We start from the raw sequence: 12,150 nt of genomic DNA, 5'->3' as shown, positions 1-12,150 counted from the left end.
AGACATTTACATCCATACTCAGCGAAAATCTAAAAGTAAGCTATTGATCGCCATTCAGGAGTGCTCGCACTCTTTCCTGCGTGCGTCAGCCAGTCAGATTTCCGACCTGAGGGGAGGGGGGCAAGCGTGCTGTGCATAGCTGTACGCTCTATGCAACAGGGGCATTCATAGTTTCTTGCACACGGTATGCAAAGCATGCTCGCACCACACTGCACCGTTTTGTATGTAGTTGGCAGTGTCTTGCAATAAGATATACTAACAAACATATTTGGCCAATTTTTTTGTTGATTCTTCGTTAATAGAACTGGCGCAGTAAAAGGTGTTAGTATATAGTTAGGTGGAAGGAGATCTGTGGGAAGGACACAATAATAGCCTTGTGTTTAGCTTCTATACACTCTTGAGTGTTGTGTCTGTGTCTCCCTACGGATACCTGTGATGAAACAATGCACTGACTTATTAGTACACTATGACTGCAAGAAAATAGAGATTAACGTGCGAGAGTGCTGAAAGATCCTTTTTCTACTACTTGCTGTTGTACAGGGGAATTCTCCACTTTGATGTTACTCTGAAATATCAAAGTACAAAGTTCCCCCTAAGGTCTGCATAAAAGGATCCCTAACTCCGAGGTCAGAATAGAAACCTCGATACCCTTGTTTAGAGACTCCTGCAGCAGAGCTGCCCAGTCTTTTTCCCCTCATCCCTTAGGGTTTTCGACATAAGGGCAGAAGGAGGGCTAGATCTTCCCGCGTACCCTGAACAATCCGAGCATTCGGCTCCCAGTTGAACATAGCAACGCAACGCACAGGTACACAGCGTCTACTATTTCACCTTGAGGCTGATTTTACGCTCAGCAAGTTGCCAATGCAAGCAGCCAAATCTAATAGTCAGCTCTCAACTGATCCCTAATTTTAATCGACAAGTAGAGGAAAAGGTACATAAATGTGGCATGGCCCGCTTCATTGACAGTGTTGGGGTGTGTTTCTCTTTTTAAGACATGTGCTGCTGCCAGAAACAAAACGTTCATTCGCTTCCTTAGAGTCCGCTCCTCTGACACGAGTCCTGGGATGGCCAACAGTTCGAAGGGTTTGTCCTGCCTCACCAAGGACGGCCAATTGACCTACTTCAGGCCTATTGCTTTCCACTACTGATTGGATAGAAAAACTCTAATTAATGAAAAGAATGTCGTGCAGCACTAGAAATGCATTTTTTTTGCTGAGGCCACATTTCGCTGACATCGCTTCATTATCCGTGTTGACAGTAGCGATAGCTGCACTAGGGAGCGATGGACGCATTCTGTAGTTATTGGCGGAGACATGTAGGCTTATGTAAGGCTTTTCCTGCTATGTATAGATGGAATTTGCCAGCAGGTTTTAGGGGGAAAACAGCTTGCGCTCAGCTGGCACACAGGGGCGTATCTGCTCGTCAGTACGACTCTAAATATACCAAGGTTTATCTAAACAGTCAGTTTTACAGAATTGATCTATACAGAAATAAGTTGCCATGTCTGACGGAGTCGGACAGGAGGAGGGTAGCGATGTATGAATTAAGTTTATTCACCTAGGCCCCATGTAGAGGAGCTTGTGGAGGTCGAGCCTTCTAGCAGTGTTCCTTTACGCCCTTCGACGCTTGTATGTGAATCTGAGAGGCCTCCTACAATCTTCAAGGATAATTTAGTACCACGAGAGCGGATACTTTTAGGATAGTTTGGTCAGAATGAACACTGGAGGCGCTGGCCGCCTTGGGGGATCACGAAGTAGCAAGGAACAGAGATAGGACACTATTCAGCCTTCTCTGCGGGGACCTGACGGCTATAGAGATATATTGCCTTGAATATATTTGGCCCCATGAGGCGAATCGTAAACTGTCTTGCTGCTAGAGCACTGCCCCGAGAGAGACGCTATTATCACTCTGCTCGCAAGGGCGCCTTGCTCTTTTCGCCATGTGCTGCTGCTGCAACCATGGGCTCCCCCAGGTAGGCCTTCCAAGGATGTTGGCTGCATGCTCTTTTCTTAGGGTGATGCTGGAGGAGGAACAGGTCTTTCTCGCGTCTCCAAAAAGAGACTATCTTCTGAGCCCCGAGGTAGCCGCTGTTCATAGAGCCGGAGGAGCCGTTGTTGGTGCGCCGCGCTTCTGCGCTGGAATAGCAGCACATGGCCATGGATGTATAGGCATAGAATGAGTAGGCTCCAGCGTAGCGATTGCATCATGAGAGCACTATCAGGCCTTCACTAGAGCTTAATGGAGTGACCTGCATAGAAAGCCTCTCTACAGGTATCCCCTCGGTGCCTGCTTCCCAGCTCCTTTCAGTATGTTGTAGTAACATCTTGCATGTATTTAGCTGCCGTTGCGCAGTAGAGTGACCATTTCGTCACCCAAGGACGAACTATCTAAGGCAAAAAGTCGATACCCCCAAACCCCTTTACTAGCTTTCTATTGGACTCGAATGATGCATCGTTGACCGTTGTCGTGTGTGGCACAAAAATCTTTGCTTTCTTCGCTCACTCTTCTGATGCATATGTCATATTGGGAAGCTATCTCATGTCTTTTGTGTGCGTAAATGCTTTCACCTTGCTGGATGTGTATACGCAGACATGGCGAGCCTATATATGTCAATTTAAATTTCAAAGTACAAGTACGCATGGCTTGTCAGGTACTAGGGGCTCTAAGGGCTACGCGCCCTGCGCTTTGCTTGGTGCTTCAGTACCAAAGAGCAATGCTCGACAACTGCCTTCGTCTTGGCGCTTGTCTCTGCCTCATCTGGACTGACGTATAACAGACCACTCCTGGAGTAAGAGGGGGACAACAGAAAAGGCATGGCGAGTTCCTTCCAGCATTGTTTTTTCCCATGGATACCCCTGGAAAATGCAGCTCTGACGTTGGCGTTTCTGCCGTAAAAGAAGAAAAAGGAGACTAAAAGGACGTGGAAACACTCTATCACACGAAACACCCCCTTACTTCAGAAGTTGTGACGCCGTTGGTGCTGCGTAGGATGGTTCTGAGGGTTTAGGGTTTGGCGCTTTTAGAGCCTCAGCAGAACGCGCGGTCAAGGCATTATACAACTCGTTGAGAACCTCTACGCAGGCTTCTACAAACAACATCAAATCACCGGCAAGGGAAAAATAGGTGCCTGGTCACCTGATTCACCATAACACTACTTTAAGTTATGCCTCGGTTCAGAAAAATAAGGTAGCATTGAGGGAGGCAAGTACATTGGCTGACTGCCGTTTTCTCAGACTGTGCAGCAAGAGAGGTTTAAGCTCAGCTGCCATTTTCGGCCTGATGAGTCGGACGGGGTTCGGTGGACTGGGTAGAGGCTTATTAACTTTCGCAGTGAAAGCTCCCACTACCACACAGCCTGTAAGAACTGTCTAGTATTTTGGAACACGCGTCCAGTCTTGTGTACATGGATAGATTAGGCATCAAGAGGACATTATTCTAAGGAGGGTACAGAAAAAGAAAGAGCGGCGCTGGCCAATGCATGCAGAGAGTTCAGAGAACGGAGCGCGTGGGCGGGCTTACCATGACGCTGATAGACGCACTCCTCAACCTTTGGAGGGGAAATTTCGATGCTTAGTCTCCTACATAAGTGCAACAAGTGGTCCCAGTTGTGCCGCCGCGCCTCTAGGCTGATGCCCTGATCCAGCATCATTGCTTGGATTTCCTGCAGCGGGTAGACACTTTCAAACGCCAAACGCAATTCATACTGGAGACATACTGAAAGTATCACATTACATAGTAAAGTTACGTTCCAGAGTGCATTTATCATGCCTGTGGCTCGTGGTTTAGGGAATGGCCAAAGAACGAATGAGCTTCGGTTTAACATCCTGATGTATCGTCCTATATCAAAGAAGCATGAATGGTTTGAGAAGGAACGGAAGGAGTGGCTAAATGTGGCAGGGAATATTGATAAAGCTATCAAAAGCTCAGTTTATTGCAGTGACCAGATGAGGCAACGCTTTAGCAGCAGGGCATGAGACCCACACGGGGAAAAGATGTTTCAAGGATCTGAGCAGCAAGGATGCCGCTAGCCATGTCCCACTTTATGCTTGGCCGCGTGAGCTGAACATTACGGTCACGCAGCCACTTCAGAACCTCCCGGGGAACGCCATCAAATCCTCCCCCCATCTTCAAAAGAAGAAAAGCCGGGAAAACGCGCCTTGATATACAGGTCCTTAGCGAAGGCCTTTGGTAGAAGCTCTTGGCAGAGATTTTATCGAGATGCTATCTTTCCTACCCCGGTGAAAAGGGATCGTGCAGCCAGGACTCTTCGGGGGATTAATGTTTTGTATCCAAGGAGCACGCTGCTCTGGTAACCAGCAGACACAGGCTCCTACGGGAAGTATTGAAGTCATGAGGGTGTGGCTTGGAGGAGCAGGGACACTAATGCCTAGTGGCGAGAACTGGCATGTTGTGCTTGACAGCAGTGCTGCTCGTGCACCGACGACAATGAGCACATAGGGATATTAACCTGCCTTGGCAGTATCTATAGTCATAAAATGGCTAGGCATTTGGCTTGTTGGATGGCTCTATGGATGGGATTCAAATTTCCTTGCTTTGTTGCGGCTCTTTTGCTCGTGCTCCTGCCCTTCCGCCGTTTGTCGGAAGAGACTGAAAATTCCGCAAGACTCATGCACTACACTAGAGGTTTAAAAATTTGTATGAGAGGCGATTCCGTTCTCGGTATACTGAATATATGAACAGAAGGCCGGCAGCTCAGCGCACCGCGTGCGCCGCCTTCTACAGCAGGCACCACTAAAGGACAACAGGTTAAGCAGCAACTCGAATTTTTCCCCTCTACTTTCACAATAACCGGCTGAACCTATTCCATAATCCAGTTTATTCGCTATGTGTTTTGATATTTCAGTTGATAGTACTAGAATACACTTCATTCGTCTATGGAGGAGTGACCCCTGGAGGCCCCCGCCTCCGGATTCGTGTACTCAAGTACTCGACATTCCATGATCTTAGAGTTGCAGTCCAATAGGCTCTCCATGGACAACAGAGATACATAGACTTATGCAAATTTAACTATTTTCCTTCTCTCTTAATGCCGGTGGCAGCTATCCACTCCTTATCCCCGGAGAGCGCGTCTTCGTACATAGTAAGCAGACCGAGTGTTTACCTAAGTATAGTCCAAATGGATCTATGGGGGCCGCTTGTTGCAATTAATCTGTTCCTTCGCCCCTTTATCTTCAAAGCTTAACATTGCCGTACCGAAGCAATGCCCCGCCTTATGTTTCGATGAAGTGGAGCAGAGGAGGGGAGGGGAGACGGGATGATTGAGTTCGCGGTGGTTCAGAAGAGGCCTCCACAGATTACGTATTACAACTCAACCCTGGGTTGCTAAGGGACCCACAGGAATGGCGCCTTATCCCTGCATTACCGCTGATCCGCACGTTTCTAAATTACCCTCTAAAACGGCGACGTCTATAACTACAGGTTCGATGTGAGCACTAGTAAGGCACCTGGAAAAAAGAAAACCGCAGGATTTGGTACGTTTTAATGTCAAAAACATTTCCCCTGCAGCTGCAGTCCTTCCCGCATGCGTCAGCTGCTTCGGTAAGGCAGTGCGCTGCGGGAGCTGCCCTCAAGCTCTCTGGTTTTCACCGCTGCGCGCTGTAACTCGTGCGGGCTCTAGCAACAAGGCTTTCGAATCTTCGTGCCTGGTTGAGCTACTATGCACAATAACGCGTTGACAGTTGTGTTAAAATGCTCCGAGTGGCCTCTATGCGCGGACTATCATGGGTGCTGAGGCGCTCCGTCGCCACTAACTGGAAGGTGAGAAGACGTTCGAGGGGCAAAAGATTTTCCAGCTGCGCATGCACCCACACGCATAAGGCCCAGTTCGGGATGGAAATCGCAATACAGGGAGAAGGGTGACACCTCGAGTTACCCAACGCAGAACGGAAGAAACACAACAGGCAGCAGGCGGTCTGCGTGCTGCTCATTCTGCAAACCCCAAGCTAAGCTATCAGCTCCACCTGTTAGTGAGCAGAGGCGTGCCTCAAAAACAGGAAGGGCCTTACCAGATACCCTTGTGCCAGAAGCTGCTGCAAGAGGAACACCAGGGCGTCCAATATACCAGCAACCAGCTGCGTGTCGTGAGAGGCAGCGAAATAAGCAGCGATCTCCTCTCGGCTGTCTGGTAGCAGTCTGAACAATCCCGGAGTGCCACCAAGGCAAGACACTGGATCTCAGGCGAAACGGTATACAAACGCAGAACTAAAATCCTCCTAGACAGACATGCTTTGAGACAGGGGGAGCACAGATGAGCGTGATCCAGCACGAAGGGAGCAGGGAAACGCACCGCAGCTGTAGTTGCATGCTGTTAAAAGTATGCATGGCTTCAAAGAATCGCTCAGAACTCAAAAGAGAGAGAAACAATCCGCGGGCAGCGAGCACATCCAACCGCCGAGGAACTCTTGCGCTGCTCCTCTGCGCACATACTCATTCCAACCCTAAACTCGAATCTCACAGTATCTACAGCCCTCGGAAGGCCATATTTCTCGAATCCCTCTCTCCCGCCTATGCACTGGGATGCACACTGCGGCTGCGGTGCACAGGGGAGAGGGAAGGAAGGAGGGTAGCAGCACACCTTCAAGACATTAAAGGCCCTCAGGAAGAACGCTCGTAGCTCTAGACGCTGATGATTCGGTTCCACTGCGAAGTCGCTGAAAAGCCGAGAGGACAGCGCGTCCACCAGGCCCTCTGAGCGGCGCACATTACAGCAGAAGGAGCAAACCAACCCTTCGAGTGCCTATACAGCCCTTGTGTGTATGCCATGCACACAAGGCCTGAAAAGTATGACTGCTTAATGAGTTCGCAGCAAGCATTTTAAAGAGGTGACAAGAGCAGCGTCGACTGTCCCTACCCGCTGTGGAGCGCTCGTCTGTCACAAGCCATGAGGCGGCGACTGCGCTGCGAATATCTCCTCTTCGTCGAGCCTCCTGTCTCAAGGCGCAATACAGAAGGAACAAGAAGGGACGCTCCTCAAGCAAATGACGCCGCTGTTGTAGTTCCTCAGTGCTGCCACAGCTGTGGCTGCTGCTGCTGCTGCTCTGCACGACGGACTCGCATTCGAAGGCCGTCCACGGAGATGCCGAGCATCTCTTGCTCTTGCAGTTGTTGTCGGCGTCGAGCAGAACGAAGTAAGAACCCCAGAGCTCGTCCTCGAGTCGATATTCGAGCACTTCTCGGCGACTGCTGCTCTTGCTTCGGGAAAAATCGGCTGAGAACCTCTGCTGCTGAGGGGGCGACTGTTGCTGCGGTTGGTGATGCAGCAAGAGCGCTTCGAGCAACCCGGGAGGTAAGTCTCCTTCAGTCGCATCTGAGTCTTCCAGTAAGACTCCTGGCTTGGTAATGGCTCCAAAGGCGTCCCTCAGGACGGCGGGCAGCAACGGAACGGACCAGAACAAAGGCAGTTGCTGCAGCGATAGCCATCGAACAAGGGCGGCAGCAGCAGCAGTCCTCGACAGATGCATGCATATGCATATGTACACGTGCATGTACATGTGTAGTTGCGCTTCAACGCGAGACATTTGTCGGCTTTTGGTTTCAACGGACAATGGACTGCAGCAAAGTGTCAGCACAGCATCAGCATGCCGACGGAGGAGGCAAGCAACAGGCTACAGCACGCGCAGCTAGAAGCCGCAGTGTGTCGGGGGAGGGGAACTGGGAGACTTACACTGAGAGTTACGAGCTTCGCCAACGGATCAGTGCCCTTCAAACCCTCGTCCATAGCAGAGAGCAGCACAGCCTTCAGCCGGGATCGCACGCCGTCAAGCTCGCCACTCGCAAATCCGGCAGGGGGTTCTGCCGCGAATACAAGGCGGCCCGCTACGTGTGCAGAGGAGCTGTCTGTACAGCCGAAGGTGCTGTTGATGCTAGCCGCCAGATCCTGCGCCAGAAACTCAGCGACGCTTCCTTCGGAGGGAGATCCGCGTTCCTGCCTCTCTAAAGCCCAGACTTCGTCCCCCCAGAGGCTGCCCCCCGTTGCTGCCCCCTGACCAAGAGACTCGGCAACAAAGCCGCCTCGGTGGAGTGCAGCTGCTCCGCAAGCGGCTTCTGCCGCCTCATGCAGCGCGTCGGAGGACAGGTGCAGCAGAGCAGCAGACTCGAAGCACCCAAATTTATTGCACAGCAGCAACAGCACCATGGCTACGCGCTGCGGCAGCCCACACACGACGAACACACGCACGCACATAGCAGCGAGACATTGGCCTCTTCGCCGACCGCTTCCTTCCTTTCTTCCGTCCATCCGGAGGCTACGCGGAAGCGCAGGCGACTGCTGCTGTGCCTCTGCAACTCGCATGCAGCAGCTGTTGCACGCAGCAGGGAAGTTCGCCCAACAAAAAGGCGTTGGGAAGGCCTCACGCACCCGGAGGAAGGGATACGTCCGAAGGAGCCACAGGAGAGCGTCTATCACCCCTCCGCAGAGCGTTAGCATCCAGGTGTAAGTGAAATTGACGTGGAGAGAAGCTGAAATACGGCGCTGAGGATCTGCCCAGGCCCCCTCCTGCTGCTGCTGCATGCCTCCATCGGCTGCTGCCGAGACTGCGCCGGTTTGCAGCAGCAGCTGCTGCTGCTGCGGATCGAAAAAGAGGGGCCCCTGCAACTTGACTTTGCTGACTAACGCGCGGAGGCCACGCAACAGGTGCGCCTCCGACTGGGAGCTCTGTTGCTTCTCCTGCACCAGGAGCAGCAGAAGCCTGTAGTGTAGGAAGTCCTCTTGAGTGACTTGCTGCAACACAGCGGGCAGAAGACAACGACGAGAGAGACACTGCCGCAGACGTTTCGATCGAGGCCGCTGCAGCGAGCAGAGGAAAGAAAGGTACATCACGGGAGATGATAGCGCGAGGCTTTCTTCGCAGGGGCAGCAAGAAAGGAGAAGCTCCAGGAGGAACGCGAGGCGGCGTCTCCGACCTGCAGTGTCTCGGAGAGTTTCAGGGGAGGCCAGATGTCTGGACGCAGGAGCGACAGCATCAGCAGCAAATGCGGATCCGTCCGCTGAGCATTGTCTTGCTGCACCCCCCCTTCGCCTTGAAGCTGCTGCTGCGGGGGATGCAGAACGCAACAGTCGCTCCAGCCCCTCGCTGTCGTAGCTGCAGGGGATAGAGCAGCGGCATCCGGGAGAGCCGCAACAAGCGCGCGAAGTGCTGCAGACACCATGCCGAACAGGTACGCAGGGCCTGTCAGACAAGGGAACTTTTTTCATCGAAGCACCCAACAACAATAGCTCCCTCCCCCTGGTGCTGCCGTGGCTGTCGACGGAAGCAGGCTTTTCGCTGCGACTTGCGCCGCTGCGCTGAAGGAGGCGGAGCACACACGGGCTGCAAAGAAAAAAAGCCTCCTCACCGTCTGCCGCTCTTTGGCCTTCCTTATCCTCGCAGTTGCGCTGCACGGCTTGCAAGGAGGTCTGCTGCAACAGGACCACCAACTGGCGACACACAAACGGCAGCATTGGCGGATACTCTCCGAAATCGCGGATCCACGCAGATTCCTCCTTGTGGTGCGGTTGCTGCTGTTGCTGCGCTGCAGCCGAAGGGTCAGCTGCTGCGGCAGCAATGGCAGCGGAGGCAGCAGCAGCAAAGCTGCAGTAGCCTGGAGGCAGGAAGGCCCCTGCCCCAAGACTGAGAAGACACTGCACACGCACGAATCCGCAACGCACGCCGGCGCAGTGTTAAGAAATGCATACACAGGGGTCCTCCAAATACACTGCAGCCGTCCACTCTTCATAAGGGGCAGGCAGACTCGGCAGAATGCTTACCAGAATATCGCCACTTCGGAATGCCAGGTAGACTGCAGGCCACCAGAGATTCCCCCTAAGACTCTCTGGAATCTCTCCTGCAGCCTCCTCCGCGGCTGCAAGTTGCAGCCACGGCACTGCGAGGTTCGTGCTGCAGCAGAGCTGCTCGCCAGCCCCCTGCGCTGCCGCTGCTTTCGCTGCACTCAACAGGCTGTCAGGAGCACAAGACGCCAGGCGGCGGTCTTCTTCGAGCGCAGCAACAGCGTTGCACACCAACGAGCGCGTCAGAGATCCCCTTTTCTGCTGCGCGAGCCCCTTCCTCCACGCCTCTACACAACGCCACATGCCCAGCAGCAGACGCAGCCATTCGCTGCAGTGCTGCTGCTGCTCCGGGGGCCACACCCCCCAGCTGTCGAGCAGGGAGGAACGCACAGATGCAGACTGTGCAGCCGCTGCGGAGGGGAGCTCTAGTTCTACTGCAGCAGCCGCTGCTGCAGCAGCCGCTGCTGCAGGCAGCTGCTGCACAGCTAAGCCCAGCTCCCAGCCCTCCCGTTCCTGCCGTTGCAGCTGTCCAAGGGCAGCAGGCAGCGCATGCAATATTCGCTGCTCAGGCTCTGTGAGGAGCGGATGCGGCTGCAAAGTTTGCGGGGGGGAGGAGAAGCCTTGAGGCCTTGTCGCCGTGCTGGGAAGCCGCGGGAGCGTCGATCCCCCCCCCCCCGAGGCGAGGGAGTCGGCTGCAGTGGACGGCAGCGCAAGCTGCTGCATCAGCGCTGCCTTTGTTGTTGCCCAGCACTTGAGATCCCTCTCCATGTCGATTGCAGCGAAGAGCTGCTGCTGAGAGGCCTCCGCAGCGCTGCGTGCCTCGGCAGCAACATTTTGATACAAACGGCGGAGACCCCTGAACGCCGCTACATCGACTCCGCTGTTGCTGCCTTCTAGACCCACAAGCCACTCCTGCTGCTGAATCTGCTGGGAGAAAGAGGATCCAGCTTTCCCCCCCGCAGCAGCGCCACCACCAGGAGCTTCGCTCAAAGCCACGCCATCAGTCATGAGGCCCTGGGAACGCAAGCGCCTGCACTCGCGGGTGTACCTTGCGAGAGACGCAGCAAGCCCATCCCTGGCTCCGAAAGAGGCAGCCGGAGCTGGTGCTGGCAATAAGGCTTCGCTGTGGTCGAACGCATAGGCCTTAGCTCCCGCCGCTGCTGCAGCCGCTGCTGCAGCCGCCGCTCCCAGCTGCTCGTGCTGGACGCCCCCGAAGCCGAACATTGCGGAACGCGCCGAGAAGGCGGCGGCATGAATTCGGGAAAGGAGGGCAGGGGGGCCCTCTTCCAGAGTGCTGACTCTGGCAAACAGCTCTCCCCAGCCGTTTGCGGGCTTTGTGCCTGGAGATGCGGGGGCTTCCCCCCGTAGAGCAGACATAGTGCCGCTGGGGTTGCTGCTGCTCTCGCTGCTGACGCTTACAGGGGGTGTTAGAAGGGAGCGGAGGAGTACGTTGCGCAGCGGGTGCAAGCCCTAGACACCCGCGGCCGTCAAACACGGAATTTCCCCTTCGCGGCACCGACGGAGCAGCCAGCAGACTCCCCCTGCGAAACGTGTTGGAGGAGAGCTTTCTTGGGGGCCTCACCACAGACAGAGGACGCATCAAAGAAGAAGAGGAGGATACTCTGCACAAATTTATGGACGGACAGGTCAGGAGGCTGACGCTGGTGGGCGCAAGGACCATAGGAGGGAACTGGGCAACACTACACAGGCTTGAGGGATTGAGAACCAAAAGGATATCGACCAAGCCCTGACGCCTGGAGCGTAAACTCTCAGACTTACACCTTAAACCTTTGAAAAAAGCTTTTCATGCAAGAATCAAAGGCTTCTAGGGATGGGGCTGAAGCGTGGACGCTGCATGCATGCAGACACAGGGGGGCGACTGACGGGAGGGCCAAGCTTACCAGTTCTGTACAGCATTGATTACCCAATAGCTGTTGATCCTGAATTAATTCAAATGGACAGTGCTGGGCATTGAGTACGCACCCTGAAAGGAGAAGTGAAATTACGAACAGCGACAAGGGTATGTGTTGCAGCTGGAATTACACATACGCAAATTTTACTCGCCGAATAATAGTCAGCTCCGATTGTACCAATACGATACTGCTTCGTTTATCGGCCTACTTAATCCGTTTGCTGTAGAGCATGGCTCACTTCATACATTGCAAATTTGTGGTGTATACCTTCACTTTTGCAGGCAATGCATTCCGAAACACCTTTCCAGTATACCAATTATATTTACCCAATAACTAGATAACAAAGGAACAATTGGTTTCTTTGTTTGTAATTTTTAATTAGAGCTGAGCGCTGTTGGCTCTATACAAAACGGTGCAATTCAATGTGTGTGCTGCTAAATACGATGTGCA

The 12,150-nt window shown here is 53.4% G+C and overlaps 1 protein-coding gene across 1 annotated transcript; it reads right to left on the bottom strand.

The window, feature by feature from the left end:
* Positions 1-5,368: 5,368 nt before the first annotated feature.
* LOC34618712 lies at positions 5,369-11,164 on the bottom strand. Its single transcript, XM_026335519.1, has 10 exons — positions 10,188-11,164; positions 9,355-9,629; positions 8,923-9,155; positions 8,468-8,740; positions 7,685-8,164; positions 7,279-7,424; positions 6,901-6,947; positions 6,390-6,660; positions 5,942-6,187; positions 5,369-5,465 (listed from the first exon to the last, which is right to left on the bottom strand). Exons 1-10 carry the CDS (start codon positions 11,162-11,164, stop codon positions 5,369-5,371), a joined length of 3,045 nt encoding a protein of 1,014 aa, XP_026191304.1.
* Between the last annotated feature and the right edge of the window lie 986 nt (positions 11,165-12,150).

This window comes from Cyclospora cayetanensis, unplaced genomic scaffold (genome assembly GCF_002999335.1).
Source record: "Cyclospora cayetanensis isolate NF1_C8 unplaced genomic scaffold, CcayRef3 CcayRef3_contig_113, whole genome shotgun sequence".
Classification (NCBI taxonomy): domain Eukaryota; phylum Apicomplexa; class Conoidasida; order Eucoccidiorida; family Eimeriidae; genus Cyclospora; species Cyclospora cayetanensis.
The sequence above is the reverse complement of the archived record's forward strand: the minus strand, read 5'-3'. Positions and strand labels throughout refer to the sequence as shown.

Coding starts and splice junctions, on each gene's coding strand:
- LOC34618712 (XM_026335519.1), bottom strand. CDS start 11,164: ATGTCTGCTCTACGGGGGGAAGCCCCCGCATCTCCAGGCACAAAGCCC. Junction 8,165..8,467: donor GTATTTCAGCTTCTCTCCAC/GTCAATTTCACT, acceptor GGGCTGCCGCAG/CGCGTAGCCATGGTGCTGTT. Junction 6,948..7,278: donor TTGCTCGAAGCGCTCTTGCT/GCATCACCAACC, acceptor GCCTTGAGACAG/GAGGCTCGACGAAGAGGAGA.